The sequence below is a fragment of the Electrona antarctica genome (genome assembly GCF_951216825.1).
Source record: "Electrona antarctica genome assembly, chromosome: 4".
NCBI lineage: Eukaryota > Metazoa > Chordata > Actinopteri > Myctophiformes > Myctophidae > Electrona > Electrona antarctica.
Window position 1 is genome coordinate 3,065,802 of NC_136809.1, and position 24,721 is coordinate 3,090,522.

At 39.5% G+C, this 24,721-nt stretch overlaps 1 protein-coding gene across 1 annotated transcript in view; it reads left to right on the forward strand.

The window, feature by feature from the left end:
• Nucleotides 1-20,780: 20,780 nt before the first annotated feature.
• The window catches only part of LOC306922158 (girdin-like), a gene marked incomplete at both ends in the record, with an annotated part of 136,363 nt that continues 132,422 nt past the window's right edge, over nt 20,781-24,721 (forward strand). The window contains 2 exons of the mRNA XM_079499554.1: nt 20,781-20,843; nt 20,998-21,095. Of these exons, the coding sequence (XP_079355680.1) occupies nt 20,781-20,843; nt 20,998-21,095 (161 nt within the window). The remainder of the gene's footprint in view (nt 20,844-20,997; nt 21,096-24,721) is intronic.

Sequence of the window (24,721 nt, forward strand, 5' to 3'; positions counted from 1 at the left end):
CAGTGGTTTAGCCTACTTTACCTCTAGATGAGTCAGTGGTTTAGTCTACTTTACTTTACCTCTAGATGAGTCAGTGGTTTAGTCTACTTTACTTTACCTCTAGATGAGTCAGTGGTTTAGCCTACTTTACCTCTAGATGAGTCAGTGGTTTAGTCTACTTTACTTTACCTCTAGAGGAGTCAATGGTTTAGCCTACTTTACTTTACCTCTAGATGAGTCAGTGGTTTAGTCTACTTTACTTTACCTCTAGATGAGTCAGTGGTTTAGCCTACTTTACCTCTAGATGAGTCAGTGGTTTAGCCTACTTTACTTTACCTCTAGATGAGTCAGTGGTTTAGCCTACTTTACCTATAGATGAGTCAGTGGTTTAGTCTACTTTACTTTACCTCTAGATGAGTCAGTGGTTTAGCCTACTTTACTTTACCTCTAGATGAGTCAGTGGTTCAGTCTACTTTACTTTACCTCTAGATGAGTCAGTGGTTTAGCCTACTTTACTTTACCTCTAGATGAGTCAGTGGTTTAGTCTACTTTACTTTACCTCTAGATGAGTCAGTGGTTTAGTCTACTTTACTTTACCTCTAGATGAGTCAGTGGTTTAGTCTACTTTACTTTACCTCTAGATGAGTCAGTGGTTTAGCCTACTTTACCTCTAGAAGAGTCAGTGGTTTAGTCTACTTTACTTTACCTCTAGATGAGTCAGTGGTTTAGCCTACTTTACCTCTAGATGAGTCAGTGGTTTAGTCTACTTTACTTTACCTCTAGATGAGTCAGTGGTTTAGCCCTACTTTACTTTACCTCTAGATGAGTCAGTGGTTTAGTCTACTTTACTTTACCTCTAGATGAGTCAGTGGTTTAGCCCTACTTTACTTTACCTCTAGATGAGTCAGTGGTTTAGTCTACTTTACTTTACCTCTAGATGAGTCAGTGGTTTAGCCTACTTTACCTCTAGATGAGTCAGTGGTTTAGTCTACTTTACTTTACCTCTAGAGGAGTCAATGGTTTAGCCTACTTTACTTTACCTCTAGATGAGTCAGTGGTTTAGTCTACTTTACTTTACCTCTAGATGAGTCAGTGGTTTAGTCTACTTTACTTTACCTCTAGATGAGTCAGTGGTTTAGCCTACTTTACTTTACCTCTAGATGAGTAAGTGGTTTAGTCTACTTTACTTTACCTCTAGAGGAGTCAGTGGTTTAGCCTACTTTACTTTACCTCTAGATGAGTCAGTGGTTTAGCCTACTTTACTTTACCTCTAGATGAGTCAGTGGTTTAGTCTACTTTACTTTACCTCTAGAGGAGTCAGTGGTTTAGCCTACTTTACTTTACCTCTAGATGAGTCAGTGGTTTAGTCTACTTTACTTTACCTCTAGATGAGTCAGTGGTTTAGTTTACTTTACTTTACCTCTAGATGAGTCAGTGGTTTAGTCTACTTTACTTTACCTCTAGATGAGTCAGTGGTTTAGTCTACTTTACTTTACCTCTAGATGAGTCAGTGGTTTAGCCTACTTTACCTCTAGATGAGTCAGTGGTTTAGCCTACTTTACTTTACCTCTAGATGAGTCAGTGGTTTAGCCTACTTTACCTATAGATGAGTCAGTGGTTTAGTCTACTTTACTTTACCTCTAGATGAGTCAGTGGTTTAGCCTACTTTACTTTACCTCTAGATGAGTCAGTGGTTCAGTCTACTTTACTTTACCTCTAGATGAGTCAGTGGTTTAGCCTACTTTACTTTACCTCTAGATGAGTCAGTGGTTTAGTCTACTTTACTTTACCTCTAGATGAGTCAGTGGTTTAGCCCTACTTTACTTTACCTCTAGATGGGTCAGTGGTTTAGCCCTACTTTACTTTACCTCTAGATGAGTCAGTGGTTTAGCCCTACTTTACTTTACCTCTAGATGAGTCAGTGGTTTAGTCTACTTTACTTTACCTCTAGATGAGTCAGTGGTTTAGTCTACTTTACTTTACCTCTAGATGAGTCAGTGGTTTAGTCTACTTTACTTTACCTCTAGATGAGTCAGTGGTTTAGTCTACTTTACTTCAACTCTAGACGAGTCAGTGGTTTAGTCTACTTTACTTGACCTCTAGATGAGTCAGTGGTTTAGCCTACTTTACTTTACCTCTAGATGAGTCAGTGGTTTAGCCCTACTTTACTTTACCTCTAGATGAGTCAGTGGTTTAGTCTACTTTACTTTACCTCTAGATGAGTCAGTGGTTTAGCCTACTTTACTTTGCCTCTAGATGAGTCAGTGGTTTAGTCTACTTTACTTTACCTCTAGATGAGTCAGTGGTTTAGCCCTACTTTACTTTACCTCTAGATGAGTCAGTGGTTTAGCTCTGCTTTACTTTACCTCTAGATGAGTCAGTGGTTTAGCCTACTTTACTTTACCTCTAGATGAGTCAGTGGTTTAGCCTACTTTACTTTACCTCTAGATGAGTCAGTGGTTTAGCCTACTTTACTTTACCTCTAGATGAGTCAGTGGTTTAGTCTACTTTACTTTACCTCTAGATGAGTCAGTGGTTTAGCCTACTTTACCTCTAGATGAGTCAGTGGTTTAGTCTACTTTACTTTACCTCTAGAGGAGTCAATGGTTTAGCCTACTTTACTTTACCTCTAGATGAGTCAGTGGTTTAGTCTACTTTACTTTACCTCTAGATGAGTCAGTGGTTTAGTCTACTTTACTTTACCTCTAGATGAGTCAGTGGTTTAGCCTACTTTACTTTACCTCTAGATGAGTAAGTGGTTTAGTCTACTTTACTTTACCTCTAGAGGAGTCAGTGGTTTAGCCTACTTTACTTTACCTCTAGATGAGTCAGTGGTTTAGCCTACTTTACTTTACCTCTAGATGAGTCAGTGGTTTAGTCTACTTTACTTTACCTCTAGAGGAGTCAGTGGTTTAGCCTACTTTACTTTACCTCTAGATGAGTCAGTGGTTTAGTCTACTTTACTTTACCTCTAGATGAGTCAGTGGTTTAGTTTACTTTACTTTACCTCTAGATGAGTCAGTGGTTTAGTCTACTTTACTTTACCTCTAGATGAGTCAGTGGTTTAGTCTACTTTACTTTACCTCTAGATGAGTCAGTGGTTTAGCCTACTTTACCTCTAGATGAGTCAGTGGTTTAGCCTACTTTACTTTACCTCTAGATGAGTCAGTGGTTTAGCCTACTTTACCTATAGATGAGTCAGTGGTTTAGTCTACTTTACTTTACCTCTAGATGAGTCAGTGGTTTAGCCTACTTTACTTTACCTCTAGATGAGTCAGTGGTTCAGTCTACTTTACTTTACCTCTAGATGAGTCAGTGGTTTAGCCTACTTTACTTTACCTCTAGATGAGTCAGTGGTTTAGTCTACTTTACTTTACCTCTAGATGAGTCAGTGGTTTAGCCCTACTTTACTTTACCTCTAGATGGGTCAGTGGTTTAGCCCTACTTTACTTTACCTCTAGATGAGTCAGTGGTTTAGCCCTACTTTACTTTACCTCTAGATGAGTCAGTGGTTTAGTCTACTTTACTTTACCTCTAGATGAGTCAGTGGTTTAGTCTACTTTACTTTACCTCTAGATGAGTCAGTGGTTTAGTCTACTTTACTTTACCTCTAGATGAGTCAGTGGTTTAGTCTACTTTACTTCAACTCTAGACGAGTCAGTGGTTTAGTCTACTTTACTTGACCTCTAGATGAGTCAGTGGTTTAGCCTACTTTACTTTACCTCTAGATGAGTCAGTGGTTTAGCCCTACTTTACTTTACCTCTAGATGAGTCAGTGGTTTAGTCTACTTTACTTTACCTCTAGATGAGTCAGTGGTTTAGCCTACTTTACTTTGCCTCTAGATGAGTCAGTGGTTTAGTCTACTTTACTTTACCTCTAGATGAGTCAGTGGTTTAGCCCTACTTTACTTTACCTCTAGATGAGTCAGTGGTTTAGCTCTGCTTTACTTTACCTCTAGATGAGTCAGTGGTTTAGCCTACTTTACTTTACCTCTAGATGAGTCAGTGGTTTAGTCTACTTTACTTTACCTCTAGATGAGTCAGTGGTTTAGTCTACTTTACTTTACCTCTAGATGAGTCAGTGGTTTAGTCTACTTTACTTTACCTCTAGATGAGTCAGTGGTTTAGCCTACTTTACCTCTAGATGAGTCAGTGGTTTAGCCTACTTTACCTCTAGATGAGTCAGTGGTTTAGTCTACTTTACTTTGCCTCTAGATGAGTCAGTGGTTTAGTCTACTTTACTTTACCTCTAGATGAGTCAGTGGTTTAGCCCTACTTTACTTTACCTCTAGATGAGTCAGTGGTTTAGCCCTGCTTTACTTTACCTCTAGATGAGTCAGTGGTTTAGCCTACTTTACTTTACCTCTAGATGAGTCAGTGGTTTAGTCTACTTTACTTTACCTCTAGATGAGTCAGTGGTTTAGTCTACTTTACTTTACCTCTAGATGAGTCAGTGGTTTAGTCTACTTTACTTTACCTCTAGATGAGTCAGTGGTTTAGCCTACTTTACCTCTAGATGAGTCAGTGGTTTAGCCTACTTTACCTCTAGATGAGTCAGTGGTTTAGTCTACTTTACTTTACCTCTAGATGAGTCAGTGGTTTAGTCTACTTTACTTTACCTCTAGATGAGTCAGTGGTCTAGTCTACTTAACTTTACCTCTAGATGAGTCAGTGGTTTAGTCTACTTTACTTTACCTCTAGATGAGTCAGTGGTTTAGCCTACTTTACCTCTAGATGAGTCAGTGGTTTAGCCCTACTTTACTTTACCTCTAGATGAGTCAGTGGTTTAGCCTACTTTACCTCTAGATGAGTCAGTGGTTTAGTCTACTTTACTTTACCTCTAGATGAGTCAGTGGTTTAGTCTACTTTACTTGACCTCTAGATGAGTCAGTGGTTTAGTCTACTTTACTTTACCTCTAGATGAGTCAGTGGTTTAGTCTACTTTACTTTACCTCTAGATGAGTCAGTGGTTTAGCCTACTTTACTTTACCTCTAGATGAGTCAGTGGTTTAGCCTACTTTACTTTACCTGTAGATGAGTCAGTGGTTTAGTCTACTTTACTTTACCTCTAGATGAGTCAGTGGTTTAGTCTACTTTACTTTACCTCTAGATGAGTCAGTGGTTTAGTCTACTTTACTTTACCTCTAGATGAGTCAGTGGTTTAGTCTACTTTACTTTACCTCTAGATGAGTCAGTGGTTTAGTCTACTTTACTTCAACTCTAGACGAGTCAGTGGTTTAGTCTACTTTACTTGACCTCTAGATGAGTCAGTGGTTTAGCCTACTTTACTTTACCTCTAGATGAGTCAGTGGTTTAGCCCTACTTTACTTTACCTCTAGATGAGTCAGTGGTTTAGTCTACTTTACTTTACCTCTAGATGAGTCAGTGGTTTAGCCTACTTTACTTTACCTCTAGATGAGTCAGAGGTTTAGTCTACTTTACTTTACCTCTAGATGAGTCAGTGGTTTAGCCCTACTTTACTTTACCTATAGATGAGTCAGTGGTTTAGCCCTGCTTTACTTTACCTCTAGATGAGTCAGTGGTTTAGCCTACTTTACTTTACCTCTAGATGAGTCAGTGGTTTAGTCTACTTTACTTTACCTCTAGATGAGTCAGTGGTTTAGTCTACTTTACTTTACCTCTAGATGAGTCAGTGGTTTAGCCTACTTTACCTCTAGATGAGTCAGTGGTTTAGCCTACTTTACTTTACCTCTAGATGAGTCAGTAGTTTAGTCCTACTTTACTTTACCTCTAGATGAGTCAGTGGTTTAGCCCTACTTTACTTTACCTCTAGATGAGTCAGTGGTTTAGCCCTACTTTAATATACCTCTAGATGAGTCAGTGGTTTAGCCTACTTTACCTCTAGATGAGTCAGTGGTTTAGTCTACTTTACTTTACCTCTAGATGAGTCAGTGGTTTAGTCTACTTTACTTTACCTCTAGATGAGTCAGTGGTTTAGTCTACTTTACTTTACCTCTAGATGAGTCAGTGGTTTAGTCTACTTTACTTTACCTCTAGATGAGTCAGTGGTTTAGCCTACTTTACTTTACCTCTAGATGAGTCAGTGGTTTAGCCTACTTTACCTCTAGATGAGTCAGTGGTTTAGTCTACTTTACTTTACCTCTAGATGAGTCAGTGGTTTAGTCTACTTTACTTTACCTCTAGATGAGTCAGTGGTTTAGTCTACTTTACTTTACCTCTAGATGAGTCAGTGGTTTAGCCCTACTTTACTTTACCTCTAGATGAGTCAGTGGTTTAGCCCTACTTTACTTTACCTCTAGATGAGTCAGTGGTTTAGCCTACTTTACTTTACCTCTAGATGAGTCAGTGGTTTAGTCTACTTCACTTTACCTCTAGATGAGTCAGTGGTTTAGCCTACTTTACCTCTAGATGAGTCAGTGGTTTAGTCTACTTTACTTTACCTCTAGATGAGTCAGTGGTTTAGTCTACTTTACTTTACCTCTAGATGAGTCAGTGGTTTAGTCTACTTTACTTTACCTAGACGAGTCAGTGGTTTAGCCTACTTTACTTTACCTCTAGATGAGTCAGTGGTTTAGTCTACTTTACTTTACCTCTAGATGAGTCAGTGGTTTAGCCTACTTTACTTTACCTCTAGATGAGTCAGTGGTTTAGTCTACTTTACTTTACCTCTAGATGAGTCAGTGGTTTAGTCTACTTTACTTTACCTCTAGATGAGTCAGTGGTTTATTCTACTTTACTTTACCACTAGATGAGTCAGTGGTTTAGTCTACTTTACTTTACCTCTAGATGAGTCAGTGGTTTAGTCTACTTTACTTTACCTCTAGATGAGTGAGTGGTTTAGTCTACTTTACTTTACCTCTAGATGAGTCAGTGGTTTAGCCTACTTTACTTTACCTCTAGATGAGTCAGTGGTTTAGTCTACTTTACTTTACCTCTAGATGAGTCAGTGGTTTAGTCTACTTTACCTCTAGATGAGTCAGTGGTTTATTCTACTTTACTTTACCTCTAGATGAGTCAGTGGTTTAGTCTACTTTACTTTACCTCTAGAGGAGTCAGTGGTTTAGCCTACTTTACTTTACCTCTAGATGAGTCAGTGGTTTAGCCTACTTTACTTTACCTCTAGATGAGTCAGTGGTTTAGCCTACTTTACTTTACCTCTAGATGAGTCAGTGGTTTAGTCTACTTTACTTTACCTCTAGATGAGTCAGTGGTTTAGTCTACTTTACTTTACCTCTGTATGAGTCAGTGGTTTTTCTACTTTACTTTACCTAGATGAGTCGGTGGTTTAGCCTACTTTACTTTACCTAGATGAGTCAGTGGTTTAGCCTACTTTACCTCTAGATGAGTCAGTGGTTTAGCCTACTTTACTTTACCTAGATGAGTCAGTGGTTTAGTCTACTTTACTTTACCTCTAGATGAGTCAGTGGTTTAGTCTACTTTACTTTACCTCTAGATGAGTCAGTGGTTTAGCCTACTTTACTTTACCTCTAGATGAGTCAGTGGTTTAGTCTACTTTACTTTACCTCTAGATGAGTCAGTGGTTTAGTCTACTTTACTTTACCTCTAGATGAGTCAGTGGTTTATTCTACTTTACTTTACCACTAGATGAGTCAGTGGTTTAGTCTACTTTACTTTACCTCTAGATGAGTCAGTGGTTTAGTCTACTTTACTTTACCTCTAGATGAGTCAGTGGTTTAGTCTACTTTACTTTACCTAGATGAGTCAGTGGTTTAGCCTACTTTACCTCTAGATGAGTCAGTGGTTTAGTCTACTTTACTTTACCTCTAGATGAGTCAGTGGTTTAGTCTACTTTACTTTACCTCTAGATGAGTCAGTGGTTTAGTCTACTTTACTTTACCTAGATGAGTCAGTGGTTTAGCCTACTTTACTTTACCTCTAGATGAGTCAGTGGTTTAGTCTACTTTACTTTACCTCTAGATGAGTCAGTGGTTTAGCCTACTTTACTTTACCTCTAGATGAGTCAGTGGTTTAGTCTACTTTACTTTACCTCTAGATGAGTCAGTGGTTTAGTCTACTTTACCTCTAGATGAGTCAGTGGTTTATTCTACTTTACTTTACCACTAGATGAGTCAGTGGTTTAGTCTACTTTACTTTACCTCTAGATGAGTCAGTGGTTTAGTCTACTTTACTTTACCTCTAGATGAGTCAGTGGTTTAGTCTACTTTACTTTACCTAGATGAGTCAGTGGTTTAGCCTACTTTACTTTACCTCTAGATGAGTCAGTGGTTTAGTCTACTTTACTTTACCTCTAGATGAGTCAGTGGTTTAGCCTACTTTACTTTACCTCTAGATGAGTCAGTGGTTTAGTCTACTTTACTTTACCTCTAGATGAGTCAGTGGTTTAGTCTACTTTACTTTACCTCTAGATGAGTCAGTGGTTTATTCTACTTTACTTTACCTCTAGATGAGTCAGTGGTTTAGTCTACTTTACTTTACCTCTAGAGGAGTCAGTGGTTTAGCCTACTTTACTTTACCTCTAGATGAGTCAGTGGTTTAGCCTACTTTACTTTACCTCTAGATGAGTCAGTGGTTTAGCCTACTTTACTTTACCTCTAGATGAGTCAGTGGTTTAGTCTACTTTACTTTACCTCTAGATGAGTCAGTGGTTTAGTCTACTTTACTTTACCTCTAGATGAGTCAGTGGTTTTTCTACTTTACTTTACCTAGATGAGTCGGTGGTTTAGCCTACTTTACTTTACCTAGATGAGTCAGTGGTTTAGCCTACTTTACCTCTAGATGAGTCAGTGGTTTAGCCTACTTTACTTTACCTAGATGAGTCAGTGGTTTAGTCTACTTTACTTTACCTCTAGATGAGTCAGTGGTTTAGTCTACTTTACTTTACCTAGATGAGTCAGTGGTTTAGCCTACTTTACCTCTAGATGAGTCAGTGGTTTAGTCTACTTTACTTTACCTCTAGATGAGTCAGTGGTTTAGTCTACTTTACTTTACCTCTAGATGAGTCAGTGGTTTAGTCTACTTTACTTTACCTAGATGAGTCAGTGGTTTAGCCTACTTTACTTTACCTCTAGATGAGTCAGTGGTTTAGTCTACTTTACTTTACCTCTAGATGAGTCAGTGGTTTAGCCTACTTTACTTTACCTCTAGATGAGTCAGTGGTTTAGTCTACTTTACTTTACCTCTAGATGAGTCAGTGGTTTAGTCTACTTTACCTCTAGATGAGTCAGTGGTTTATTCTACTTTACTTTACCACTAGATGAGTCAGTGGTTTAGTCTACTTTACTTTACCTCTAGATGAGTCAGTGGTTTAGTCTACTTTACTTTACCTCTAGATGAGTCAGTGGTTTAGTCTACTTTACTTTACCTAGATGAGTCAGTGGTTTAGCCTACTTTACTTTACCTCTAGATGAGTCAGTGGTTTAGTCTACTTTACTTTACCTCTAGATGAGTCAGTGGTTTAGCCTACTTTACTTTACCTCTAGATGAGTCAGTGGTTTAGTCTACTTTACTTTACCTCTAGATGAGTCAGTGGTTTAGTCTACTTTACTTTACCTCTAGATGAGTCAGTGGTTTATTCTACTTTACTTTACCTCTAGATGAGTCAGTGGTTTAGTCTACTTTACTTTACCTCTAGAGGAGTCAGTGGTTTAGCCTACTTTACTTTACCTCTAGATGAGTCAGTGGTTTAGCCTACTTTACTTTACCTCTAGATGAGTCAGTGGTTTAGCCTACTTTACTTTACCTCTAGATGAGTCAGTGGTTTAGTCTACTTTACTTTACCTCTAGATGAGTCAGTGGTTTAGTCTACTTTACTTTACCTCTAGATGAGTCAGTGGTTTTTCTACTTTACTTTACCTAGATGAGTCGGTGGTTTAGCCTACTTTACTTTACCTAGATGAGTCAGTGGTTTAGCCTACTTTACCTCTAGATGAGTCAGTGGTTTAGCCTACTTTACTTTACCTAGATGAGTCAGTGGTTTAGTCTACTTTACTTTACCTCTAGATGAGTCAGTGGTTTAGTCTACTTTACTTTACCTCTAGATGAGTCAGTGGTTTATTCTACTTTACTTTACCACTAGATGAGTCAGTGGTTTAGTCTACTTTACTTTACCTCTAGATGAGTCAGTGGTTTAGTCTACTTTACTTTACCTCTAGATGAGTCAGTGGTTTAGTCTACTTTACTTTAACTAGATGAGTCAGTGGTTTAGCCTACTTTACTTTACCTCTAGATGAGTGAGTGGTTTAGTCTACTTTACTTTACCTCTAGATGAGTCAGTGGTTTAGCCTACTTTACTTTACCTCTAGATGAGTCAGTGGTTTAGTCTACTTTACTTTACCTCTAGATGAGTCAGTGGTTTAGTCTACTTTACTTTACCTCTAGATGAGTCAGTGGTTTATTCTACTTTACTTTACCTCTAGATGAGTCAGTGGTTTAGTCTACTTTACTTTACCTCTAGAGGAGTCAGTGGTTTAGCCTACTTTACTTTACCTCTAGATGAGTCAGTGGTTTAGCCTACTTTACTTTACCTCTAGATGAGTCAGTGGTTTAGCCTACTTTACTTTACCTCTAGATGAGTCAGTGGTTTAGTCTACTTTACTTTACCTCTAGATGAGTCAGTGGTTTAGTCTACTTTACTTTACCTCTAGATGAGTCAGTGGTTTAGTCTACTTTACTTTACCTAGATGAGTCGGTGGTTTAGCCTACTTTACTTTACCTAGATGAGTCAGTGGTTTAGCCTACTTTACCTCTAGATGAGTCAGTGGTTTAGCCTACTTTACCTAGATGAGTCAGTGGTTTAGCCTACTTTACCTCTAGATGAGTCAGTGGTTTAGCCTACTTTACTTTACCTATATGAGTCAGTGGTTTAGCCTACTTTACTTTACCTCTAGATGAGTCAGTGGTTTAGCCTACTTTACCTCTAGATGAGTCAGTGGTTTAGCCTACTTTACTTTACCTCTAGATGAGTCAGTGGTTTAGTCTACTTTACTTTACCTCTAGATGAGTCAGTGGTTTAGCCCTACTTTACTTTACCTCTAGATGAGTCAGTGGTTTAGCCCTACTTTACTTTACCTCTAGATGAGTCAGTGGTTTAGTCTACTTTACTTTACCTCTAGATGAGTCAGTGGTTTAGTCTACTTTACTTTACCTCTAGATGAGTCAGTGGTTTAGTCCTACTTTACTTTACCTCTAGATGAGTCAGTGGTTTAGTCTACTTTACTTTACCTCTAGATGAGTCAGTGGTTTAGCCTACTTTACTTTACCTCTAGATGAGTCAGTAGTTTAGTCCTACTTTACTTTACCTCTAGATGAGTCAGTGGTTTAGCCCTACTTTACTTTACCTCTAGATGAGTCAGTGGTTTAGCCCTACTTTAATATACCTCTAGATGAGTCAGTGGTTTAGCCTACTTTACCTCTAGATGAGTCAGTGGTTTAGTCTACTTTACTTTACCTCTAGATGAGTCAGTGGTTTAGTCTACTTTACTTTACCTCTAGATGAGTCAGTGGTTTAGTCTACTTTACTTTACCTCTAGATGAGTCAGTGGTTTAGTCTACTTTACTTTACCTCTAGATGAGTCAGTGGTTTAGCCTACTTTACTTTACCTCTAGATGAGTCAGTGGTTTAGCCTACTTTACTTTACCTCTAGATGAGTCAGTGGTTTAGTCTACTTTACTTTACCTCTAGATGAGTCAGTGGTTTAGTCTACTTTACTTTACCTCTAGATGAGTCAGTGGTTTAGTCTACTTTACTTTACCTCTAGATGAGTCAGTGGTTTAGCCCTACTTTACTTTACCTCTAGATGAGTCAGTGGTTTAGCCCTACTTTACTTTACCTCTAGATGAGTCAGTGGTTTAGCCTACTTTACTTTACCTCTAGATGAGTCAGTGGTTTAGTCTACTTTACTTTACCTCTAGATGAGTCAGTGGTTTAGCCTACTTTACCTCTAGATGAGTCAGTGGTTTAGTCTACTTTACTTTACCTCTAGATGAGTCAGTGGTTTAGTCTACTTTACTTTACCTCTAGATGAGTCAGTGGTTTAGTCTACTTTACTTTACCTAGATGAGTCAGTGGTTTAGCCTACTTTACTTTACCTCTAGATGAGTCAGTGGTTTAGTCTACTTTACTTTACCTCTAGATGAGTCAGTGGTTTAGCCTACTTTACTTTACCTCTAGATGAGTCAGTGGTTTAGTCTACTTTACTTTACCTCTAGATGAGTCAGTGGTTTAGTCTACTTTACTTTACCTCTAGATGAGTCAGTGGTTTATTCTACTTTACTTTACCACTAGATGAGTCAGTGGTTTAGTCTACTTTACTTTACCTCTAGATGAGTCAGTGGTTTAGTCTACTTTACTTTACCTCTAGATGAGTCAGTGGTTTAGTCTACTTTACTTTACCTCTAGATGAGTCAGTGGTTTAGCCTACTTTACTTTACCTCTAGATGAGTCAGTGGTTTAGTCTACTTTACTTTACCTCTAGATGAGTCAGTGGTTTAGTCTACTTTACTTTACCTCTAGATGAGTCAGTGGTTTAGTCTACTTTACTTTACCTCTAGATGAGTGAGTGGTTTAGTCTACTTTACTTTACCTCTAGATGAGTCAGTGGTTTAGCCTACTTTACTTTACCTCTAGATGAGTCAGTGGTTTAGTCTACTTTACTTTACCTCTAGATGAGTCAGTGGTTTAGTCTACTTTACTTTACCTCTAGATGAGTCAGTGGTTTATTCTACTTTACTTTACCTCTAGATGAGTCAGTGGTTTAGTCTACTTTACTTTACCTCTAGAGGAGTCAGTGGTTTAGCCTACTTTACTTTACCTCTAGATGAGTCAGTGGTTTAGCCTACTTTACTTTACCTCTAGATGAGTCAGTGGTTTCGCCTACTTTACTTTACCTCTAGATGAGTCAGTGGTTTAGTCTACTTTACTTTACCTCTAGATGAGTCAGTGGTTTAGTCTACTTTACTTTACCTCTGTATGAGTCAGTGGTTTTTCTACTTTACTTTACCTAGATGAGTCGGTGGTTTAGCCTACTTTACTTTACCTAGATGAGTCAGTGGTTTAGCCTACTTTACCTCTAGATGAGTCAGTGGTTTAGCCTACTTTACTTTACCTGGATGAGTCAGTGGTTTAGTCTACTTTACTTTACCTCTAGATGAGTCAGTGGTTTAGTCTACTTTACTTTACCTCTAGATGAGTCAGTGGTTTAGCCTACTTTACTTTACCTCTAGATGAGTCAGTGGTTTAGTCTACTTTACTTTACCTCTAGATGAGTCAGTGGTTTAGTCTACTTTACTTTACCTCTAGATGAGTCAGTGGTTTATTCTACTTTACTTTACCACTAGATGAGTCAGTGGTTTAGTCTACTTTACTTTACCTCTAGATGAGTCAGTGGTTTAGTCTACTTTACTTTACCTCTAGATGAGTCAGTGGTTTAGTCTACTTTACTTTACCTAGATGAGTCAGTGGTTTAGCCTACTTTACCTCTAGATGAGTCAGTGGTTTAGTCTACTTTACTTTACCTCTAGATGAGTCAGTGGTTTAGTCTACTTTACTTTACCTCTAGATGAGTCAGTGGTTTAGTCTACTTTACTTTACCTAGATGAGTCAGTGGTTTAGCCTACTTTACTTTACCTCTAGATGAGTCAGTGGTTTAGTCTACTTTACTTTACCTCTAGATGAGTCAGTGGTTTAGCCTACTTTACTTTACCTCTAGATGAGTCAGTGGTTTAGTCTACTTTACTTTACCTCTAGATGAGTCAGTGGTTTAGTCTACTTTACCTCTAGATGAGTCAGTGGTTTATTCTACTTTACTTTACCACTAGATGAGTCAGTGGTTTAGTCTACTTTACTTTACCTCTAGATGAGTCAGTGGTTTAGTCTACTTTACTTTACCTCTAGATGAGTCAGTGGTTTAGTCTACTTTACTTTACCTAGATGAGTCAGTGGTTTAGCCTACTTTACTTTACCTCTAGATGAGTCAGTGGTTTAGTCTACTTTACTTTACCTCTAGATGAGTCAGTGGTTTAGCCTACTTTACTTTACCTCTAGATGAGTCAGTGGTTTAGTCTACTTTACTTTACCTCTAGATGAGTCAGTGGTTTAGTCTACTTTACTTTACCTCTAGATGAGTCAGTGGTTTATTCTACTTTACTTTACCTCTAGATGAGTCAGTGGTTTAGTCTACTTTACTTTACCTCTAGAGGAGTCAGTGGTTTAGCCTACTTTACTTTACCTCTAGATGAGTCAGTGGTTTAGCCTACTTTACTTTACCTCTAGATGAGTCAGTGGTTTAGCCTACTTTACTTTACCTCTAGATGAGTCAGTGGTTTAGTCTACTTTACTTTACCTCTAGATGAGTCAGTGGTTTAGTCTACTTTAATTTACCTCTAGATGAGTCAGTGGTTTTTCTACTTTACTTTACCTAGATGAGTCGGTGGTTTAGCCTACTTTACTTTACCTAGATGAGTCAGTGGTTTAGCCTACTTTACCTCTAGATGAGTCAGTGGTTTAGCCTACTTTACTTTACCTAGATGAGTCAGTGGTTTAGTCTACTTTACTTTACCTCTAGATGAGTCAGTGGTTTAGTCTACTTTACTTTACCTCTAGATGAGTCAGTGGTTTATTCTACTTTACTTTACCACTAGATGAGTCAGTGGTTTAGTCTACTTTACTTTACCTCTAGATGAGTCAGTGGTTTAGTCTACTTTACTTTACCTCTAGATGAGTCAGTGGTTTAGTCTACTTTACTTTACCTAGATGAGTCAGTGGTTTAGCCTACTTTACTTTACCTCTAGATGAGTGAGTGGTTTAGTCTACTTTACTTTACCTCTAGATGAGTCAGTGGTTTAGCCTACTTTACTTTACCTCTAGATGAGTCAGTGGTTTAGTCTACTTTACTTTACCTCTAGATGAGTCAGTGGTTTAGTCTACTTTACTTTACCTCTAGATGAGTCAGTGGTTTATTCTACTTTACTTTACCTCTAGATGAGTCAGTGGTTTAGTCTACTTTACTTTACCTCTAGAGGAGTCAGTGGTTTAGCCTACTTTACTTTACCTCTAGATGAGTCAGTGGTTTAGCCTACTTTACTTTACCTCTAGATGAGTCAGTGGTTTAGCCTACTTTACTTTACCTCTAGATGAGTCAGTGGTTTAGTCTACTTTACTTTACCTCTAGATGAGTCAGTGGTTTAGTCTACTTTACTTTACCTCTAGATGAGTCGGTGGTTTAGCCTACTTTACTTTACCTAGATGAGTCAGTGGTTTAGCCTACTTTACCTCTAGATGAGTCAGTGGTTTAGCCTACTTTACTTTACCTAGATGAGTCAGTGGTTTAGCCTACTTTACCTCTAGATGAGTCAGTGGTTTAGCCTACTTTACTTTACCTAGATGAGTCAGTGGTTTAGCCTACTTTACCTCTAGATGAGTCAGTGGTTTAGCCTACTTTACTTTACCTAGATGAGTCAGTGGTTTAGTCTACTTTACTTTACCTCTAGATGAGTCAGTGGTTTAGCCTACTTTACTTTACCTCTAGATGAGTCAGTGGTTTAGCCTACTTTACCTCTAGATGAGTCAGTGGTTTAGCCTACTTTACCTCTAGATGAGTCAGTGGTTTAGCCTACTTTACCTCTAGATGAGTCAGTGGTTTAGCCTACTTTACCTCTAGATGAGTCAGTGGTTTAGCCTACTTTACCTCTAGATGAGTCAGTGGTTTAGCCTACTTTACCTCTAGATGAGTCAGTGGTTTAGCCTACTTTACCTCTAGATGAGTCAGTGGTTTAGCCTACTTTACCTCTAGATGAGTCAGTGGTTTAGCCTACTTTACCTCTAGATGAGTCAGTGGTTTAGCTGTCACCCGTCTCTCCGGTGGTCACCAGACCATACCTGGTTGTCACATAGTCTATCTATATTAAAGTCTATCTCATGTTGATTAGGTGATGTATTGGTGATGTAAAACAAACGGTGCAAACACAAACATTAAACGCCATTAACAATAAAGAGACAATATGTCGTATTTAATGAGGCACAATATGACGTACATTTTACAACGGCGTTTACTAAACAAACATTGAACTAAAGACAAACATTAAACCTGTGTATAGGAGGGGCTAGCGCCCTGTGAAGTGAGAGGCGCGCACACACACACACACACACACACACACACACACACACACACACACACACACACACAGTCACACACACACACACACACACACACACACACACACACACACACACACACACACACACACACACAGTCTCACACACACACACACACACACACACACACACACACACACACACACACACACACACACACACACACACACACACACACAGTGGTCGAGGGAGGACAAAAAACACCTTTACCAGCAGGCTGGAAAAGGAAAGTTACATAGTGCAGCTGTAATGCTTAACGCCTTTTGGTGTTTTAAGCATTATGTTATACTTTAGATCTACAGAGTGCCGCTGTACGAGCTTGTAGGTCTGGGGGGGGGGGGGGCTGGAACAACCTGTTAGGACCTGTTGTAGGGTGGAATTCATTACCAGGATATAATCAAACACAAAAGAAGGTTTCATAATCATGGTAAAACAGTATCTACCAATATTTCATGAGTTGTGTTAACCATTTTAACAATTTTGATTTAATTATTTGTATTATTTAGGCATGTTTTTACTTGTATTTATGTTTTATTATTATTATTATTATTATTACAATTATTATTATTATTATTATTATTATTATTATTTCAATATTATTTTGAGTTAATTAATTTTATGACATTGAAGAAAAATATAATATATGGACTTAATAATATGGAGCTATGATGATGATGATGATGATGATGATGATGATGATGATGATGATGATGATGATGATGATGATGATGACAATGTACAATTGCAATTGTTTTGAGATGTATCTCTTATCCTTTGTAACCATTGTATGTTTGTGTAGTGTATCTGTTGTATGTTGTGGTGAATGATGAGTTGTGTTTAGTGTGTTGGAAGAATAGCCATGCTTTTGCTAAGTGCTAATGGGGATCCATAATAAAGTAAAGTAAATAACCTTAATTTTCATGGTCACCTTCCATCATTTAGCTGCATGGGGACCATCTGTGTGTGTGTGTGTGTGTGTGTGTGTGTGTGTGTGTGTGTGTGTGTGTGTGTGTGTGTGTGTGTGTGTGTGTGTGTGTGTGTGTGTGTGTGTGTGTGTGTGTGTGTGTGTGTGTGTGTGTGTGCCGTGTGCGTGCGTTTATGATGGTTCAGACTCGATTGATTGGATGATTTGGGTAACTCCCTATATACATGTCATTAACATTAAGTGGTAGAATTTGCATACAATATTCATAGCAAACTTTAAGTGTGAAACTGTTATTCTTTTCAAGGTCTCAAATCTGCCTTGACTTTTCTTTATCCTACTTACTGTATATGAGGCCTGAAGGCCTTTAGCCTGAGGCCTTTAGCCTACTTATATGAGGCCTGAAGCTAACAAAGTCCATTGCTTATTTCCATCCATCGCTCAAAAATCATTTTTTTGTATCCTCTCTTCATAATGTAATATAGTATAAGTATCCTCTCTTCATAATGTAATATAGTATAAGTATCCTCTCTTCATAATGTAATATAGTATAAGTATCCTCTCTTCATAATGTAATATAGTATAAGCGGCACACTTTACTAGTTATCTCAATGGAAATAAGCAAATTAGCTAGTCTAAAACCCAACGCCTATTGAGGGCTTATGGTAGGGGAAATATATAGTCAATAATTAGTTTTTGCACAAAATAACACCTGGACCTCTTTGGTGGGGACGTAACGACTAAAAATAACATCTGGGCCTCCTTGGTGGGGACGTAACAACTACAAATAACACCTGGACCTCTTTGGTGGGGACGTAACAACTACAAATAACACCTGGACCTCTTTGGTGGGGACGTAACAACTACAAATAACACCTGGTCCTCTTTGGTGGGGACGTAACAACTACAAATAACACCTGGACCTCTTTGGTGGGGACGTAACAACTACAAATAACACCTGGACCTCTTTGGTGGGGACGTAACAACTACAAATAACACCTGGACCTCTTTGGTGGGGACGTAACGACTACAAATAACACCTGGACCTCTTTGGTGGGGACGTAACGACTACAAATAACACCTGGACCTCTTTGGTGGGGACGTAACGACTACAAATAACACCTGGACCTCTTTGGTGGGGACGTAACGACTAAAAATAACACCTGGACCACTTTGGGTACAAATAACACCTGGACCTCTTTGGTGGGGACGTAACGACTACAAATAACACCTGGACCTCTTTGGTGGGGACGTAACGACTACAAATAACACCTGGACCTTTTTGGTGGGGATGTAACGACTACAAATAACACCTGGACCTCTTTGGTGGGGACGTAACGACTACAAATAACACCTGGACCTCTTTGGTGGGGACGTAACGACTACAAATAACACCTGGACCTCTTTGGTGGGGACGTAACGACTACAAATAACACCTGGACCTCTTTGGTGGGGACGTAACGACTACAAATAACACCTGGACCTCTTTGGTGGGGACGTAACGACTACAAATAACACCTGGACCTCTTTGGTGGGGACGTAACGACTACAAATAACACCTGGACCTCTTTGGTGGGGACGTAATGACTACAAATAACACCTGGACCTCTTTGGTGGGGACGTAACGACTACAAATAACACCTGGACCTCTTTGGTGGGGACGTAACGACTACAAATAACACCTGGACCTCTTTGGTGGGGACGTAACGACTACAAATAACACCTGGACCTCTTTGGTGGGGACGTAACGACTACAAATAACACCTGGACCTCTTTGGTGGGGACGTAACGACTACAAATAACACCTGGACCCCTTTGGTGGGGACGTAACAACTACAAATAAAGGTAAGAAAGCCTTCTTGTCCAAAATTCTCCTTATAAAGCCAACAAGTTGCTGCTTAAAATAAAAATAAAAAATGAGCATGAAGGAAAACACATTAGTCTCACTCTCAGGCAGTAGTTAACTTTTAATATAGGCTAAAACTGTAATATACTTTACCCAGTTCGTTTCCCATCTCTAACCACAAGGTGGTGCTAAAGTACTATTGCCATGCTCTGGCCTACAACTACAAAAGTAGACCAAGCTGAGTTTGAATGTTCTGGGGAAAGAAGAAGAAGGGGTTATAAAACAAAAATGTGAATTATAAGAACATTATTCTGGGCTAGTATATTCATTAATGAAACGTGGTATAATAATCTGCTATTTCATCAGATTCAGCATTTCATCAGATCAAATCGCATCTCCTTTAAAAAAAAGTCAACTCTAATTTGTCACTCGATCTTGAATGACACAATTCCTCCTCAGTATCCACTCACTAAGATGTGGGCGTGTCCCCGTGATGGGTGCACAGAGTGGACACAACACACTACAGTAGTGTCCCCTTTTGTGGTGTACGTGCGTGCGGGTGGGTGTGCGTGCGTACGTGCGTGCGAGAGGGAGGGAGGAGGCGAGGAGGGCCGTTGTTATGGTAACAGATTAAGGGCAAAGATATTTCAGACCGCTCTATTGGCACTTTTTGGTGGTGGTGGTGGTGGTCCTACTGTCTACTGGTGCTGCTGCAGTGGGTTTAAGACTGAGCTAAACTAAACCCAGGGCCGGATGATTTATAGATTCGGGTTTTAGAAGATCCATTTCAGAGGAAGCGGAGGGGAAGGCCATAGGCTATAATTAGTTGATGTATAGTTGAAGCACATTATATTATAATAAATATGCCAATATCAAAATGTGTTCAAAGTAATTCGTATGATCTAAATTAAACGTTCTATTGGTTACAAATAGTACCTGTTTGTATTTATTTATTTATTTGTTTATTTAGTTAGTTATTGGTGTGTGTGTGTGTGTGTGTGTGTGTGTGTGTGTGTGTGTGTGTGTGTGTGTGTGTGTGTGTGTGTGTGTGTGTGTGTGTGTGTGGGTGTGTGTGCGTGCGCGTGTGTGCGTGCGCACGCGCGTTTGTGTCGAGAGGGGGCGACAGATGCCTTTGCAGTGGAGAAGTGGAACACGTACCACCACCACTAGTCCAGGCACTATAGTCTATAGGCAGGGGATGTGTGTGTGTGTGTGTGTGTGTGTGTGAGTGAGTGTGAGAGAGTGTGGTAGCGTGTGTGTACGTGTGTGTGCGTGCATTGCGGAAAATTGCGGGTGGAGTTATTTTAGAAAGCGTACTTAAAAATAGCCACGCGCGCATCCTCCTCCTCAACCTCAAGTGTGTAGGCTGACTATTATTTTGCAGATCTTTATGTTTACTGTGTACTTCTTCTGACTGCAGGACGAGTCAAAGACGTCTGTCTGTCTGTCTGTCTGTCTGTCTGTCTGTCTGTCTGTCTGTCTGCCTGCCTGCCTGCCTGCCTGTCTGTCTGTCTGTCTGTCTGTCTGCCTGCCTGTCTGTCTGCGCACCAATGTCACTGCAGTCGCAGAGGGGAACCGAACTAGTTTAGCGATGAGATGATGTGACGTTCTCTCAGCAGCCGGCCGACCTAAATGCTGCCGCAAGGCAGAATGGACCGTGGTACTGTACAGTGAATGGACCGTGGTACTGTACAGTGAATGGACCGTGGTACTGTACAGTGAATGGACCGTGGTACTGAACAGTGAATGGACCGTGGTACTGTACAGTCTGCTGCTGCTCAGCCCCCGAGTCTGCCGTTTCTGGCGCCCAGAGAGGAGCTGCTGCTGTCGGGAGGAGGATGTCGTTGTGTCGCCGCTGCTGACAGAGAGCAACACTAACCTAACCAGTCTCTCTCAGACCTGCATGTCGGTGTAAAGAGATGGAAAGTGGAGTTTTTCAACCCAACATGGAACAGTTCATGCTGAGCCCACTGGTCACCTGGGTAAGAAATGTTAGTGGAATTAATTAAACTGCATGTGTGTGTTTCTGGTCTCTCTCTCTCTCTCTCTCTCTCTCTCTCTCTCTGAGTCTCTCATGCTCTCTTCTTAATCATGTAATTAATTAATCAATTAATTAATACATGTGTTTCTATTAAGGCGAAGACATTTGCATCCAGCGATGGAGGGGGCTCCTCCCACTTGGAGTTTTTGGAATTACTGGATGGAGTCTTTCTGAATGAGATCATGACCCAAATGTAAGTTATAATTATGAAATATGCTCATCTAGTATTAATTAATAGGACTATAGTGTGCATTTTGGTAAATCAGTTTATATCCAAATCAAATGCTGTGAGTTGAACAATGTCCAGGTGAATAATGAATGATGCAGATTTATCTGGCTCCACTATAGACACCTTGAATTGTACAGTAAAACCAACCATGTGACACAATGATGTCACAGCCTGGTGGTTCCCAAACCTTTTCATGTCAAGGACCCCCAAATCGACACTAATTAGCCCCGCGGACCCCCGTTAGAAAATACATACCAGGGACCCCCCATATGAGAAGATTTCTACGGCTCTAGCAGTGATTCTCAACCAGTTTAATTTCAAGGACCCCCAATTTGACATGCATTAGTCTACGGACCCCCCATTTAATGGCATTTCTATCTCTGGGACCCCCAGTTTATATTGTAAAATCAATGCTATTTTAACTCTGAGAGTGTACACATGGAATGTGTACACTCTCAGAGTTACAGACCCATAAGGGGTCCATTTGGTTCCATTTGTACACTCTCAGAGTTACAGACCCATAAGGGTCCATTTGGTTCCATTTGTACACTCTCAGAGTTACAGACCCATAAGGGGTCCATTTGGTTCCATTTGTACACTCTCAGAGTTACAGACCCATAAGGGTCCATTTGGTTCCATTTGTACACTCTCAGAGTTACAGACCCATAAGGGTCCATTTGGTTCCATTTGTACACTCTCAGAGTTACAGACCCATAAGGGTCCATTTGGTTCCATGTGTACACTCTCAGAGTTACAGACCCATAAGGGTCCATTTGGTTCCATTTGTACACTCTCAGAGTTACAGACCCATAAGGGTCCATTTGATTCCTAACCATCATTTAGCTGGGGACCCCCTGGCCCCTGGAACTCCCTCAAGTACACCCACTTGACTACAGCGAGTACAATTAGTCTGAAGATGGTTGATTGGTTCCTGTCATAGCCTATACTGTTTACATTCTGATTGGTTCATAGCCTACTGTTTACATTCTGATTGGTTCATAGCCTACTGTTTACATTCTGATTGGTTCATAGCCTACTGTTTACATTCTGATTGGTTCTTAGCCTACTGTTTACATTCTGATTGGTCCATAGCCTACTGTTTACATTCTGATTGGTCCATAGCCTACTGTTTACATTCTGATTGGTTCTTAGCCTACTGTTTACATTCTGATTGGTCCATAGCCTACTGTTTACATTGTGATTGGTTCTTAGCCTACTGTTTACATTCTGATTGGTCCATAGCCTACTGTTTACATTCTGATTGGTTCATAGCCTACTGTTTACATTCTGATTGGTTCATAGCCTACTGTTTACATTCTGATTGGTCCATAGCCTACTGTTTACATTCTGATTGGTCCATAGCCTACTGTTTACATTCTGATTGGTTCTTAGCCTACTGTTTACATTCTGATTGGTCCATAGCCTACTGTTTACATTCTGATTGGTTCATAGCCTACTGTTTACATTCTGATTGGTCCATAGCCTACTGTTTACATTCTGATTGGTCCATAGCCTACTGTTTACATTCTGATTGGTCCATAGCCTACTGTTTACATTCTGATTGGTCCATAGCCTACTGTTTACATTCTGATTGGTTCATAGCCTACTGTTTACATTCTGATTGGTTCATAGCCTACTGTTTACATTCTGATTGGTTCATAGCCTACTGTTTACATTCTGATTGGTTCATAGCCTACTGTTTACATTCTGATTGGTCCATAGCCTACTGTTTACATTCTGATTGGTTCATAGCCTACTGTTTACATTCTGATTGGTCCATAGCCTACTGTTTACATTCTGATTGGTCCATAGCCTACTGTTTACATTCTGATTGGTCCATAGCCTACTGTTTACATTCTGATTGGTTCATAGCCTACTGTTTACATTCTGATTGGTCCATAGCCTACTGTTTACATTCTGATTGGTCCATAGCCTACTGTTTACATTCTGATTGGTTCATAGCCTACTGTTTACATTCTGATTGGTTCTTAGCCTACTGTTTACATTCTGATTGGTCCATAGTCTACTGTTTACATTCTGATTGGTCCATAGCCTACTGTTTACATTCTGATTGGTCCATAGCCTACTGTTTACATTCTGATTGGTTCATAGCCTACTGTTTACATTCTGATTGGTTCATAGCCTACTGTTTACATTCTGATTGGTTCTTAGCCTACTGTTTACATTCTGATTGGTTCATAGCCTACTGTTTACATTCTGATTGGTTCATAGCCTACTGTTTACATTCTGATTGGTTCTTAGCCTACTGTTTACATTCTGATTGGTTCATAGCCTACTGTTTACATTCTGATTGGTTCATAGCCTACTGTTTACATTCTGATTGGTTCTTAGCCTACTGTTTACATTCTGATTGGTTCATAGCCTACTGTTTACATTCTGATTGGTTCATAGCCTACTGTTTACATTCTGATTGGTCCATAGCCTACTGTTTACATTCTGATTGGTCCATAGCCTACTGTTTACATTCTGATTGGTCCATAGCCTACTGTTTACATTCTGATTGGTCCATAGCCTACTGTTTACATTCTGATTGGTCCATAGCCTACTGTTTACATTCTGATTGGTCCATAGCCTACTGTTTACATTCTGATTGGTCCATAGCCTACTGTTTACATTCTGATTGGTCCATAGCCTACTGTTTACATTCTGATTGGTCCATAGCCTACTGTTTACATTCTGATTGGTCCATAGCCTACTGTTTACATTCTGATTGGTTCATAGCCTACTGTTTACATTCTGATTGGTTCATAGCCTACTGTTTACATTCTGATTGGTCCATAGCCTACTGTTTACATTCTGATTGGTTCTTAGTCTACTGTTTACATTCTGATTGGTCCATAGCCTACTGTTTACATTCTGATTGGTCCATAGCCTACTGTTTACATTCTGATTGGTCCATAGCCTACTGTTTACATTCTGATTGGTCCATAGCCTACTGTTTACATTCTGATTGGTTCATAGCCTACTGTTTACATTCTGATTGGTCCATAGCCTACTGTTTACATTCTGATTGGTTCATAGCCTACTGTTTACATTCTGATTGGTTCATAGCCTACTGTTTACATTCTGATTGGTTCATAGCCTACTGTTTACATTCTGATTGGTTCATAGCCTACTGTTTACATTCTGATTGGTCCATAGCCTACTGTTTACATTCTGATTGGTTCATAGCCTACTGTTTACATTCTGATTGGTCCATAGCCTACTGTTTACATTCTGATTGGTTCTTAGCCTACTGTTTACATTCTGATTGGTTCATAGCCTACTGTTTACATTCTGATTGGTTCTTAGCCTACTGTTTACATTCTGATTGGTTCATAGCCTACTGTTTACATTCTGATTGGTTCTTAGCCTACTGTTTACATTCTGATTGGTCCATAGCCTACTGTTTACATTCTGATTGGTCCATAGCCTACTGTTTACATTCTGATTGGTTCTTAGCCTACTGTTTACATTCTGATTGGTTCATAGCCTACTGTTTACATTCTGATTGGTCCATAGCCTACTGTTTACATTCTGATTGGTCCATAGCCTACTGTTTACATTCTGATTGGTTCATAGCCTACTGT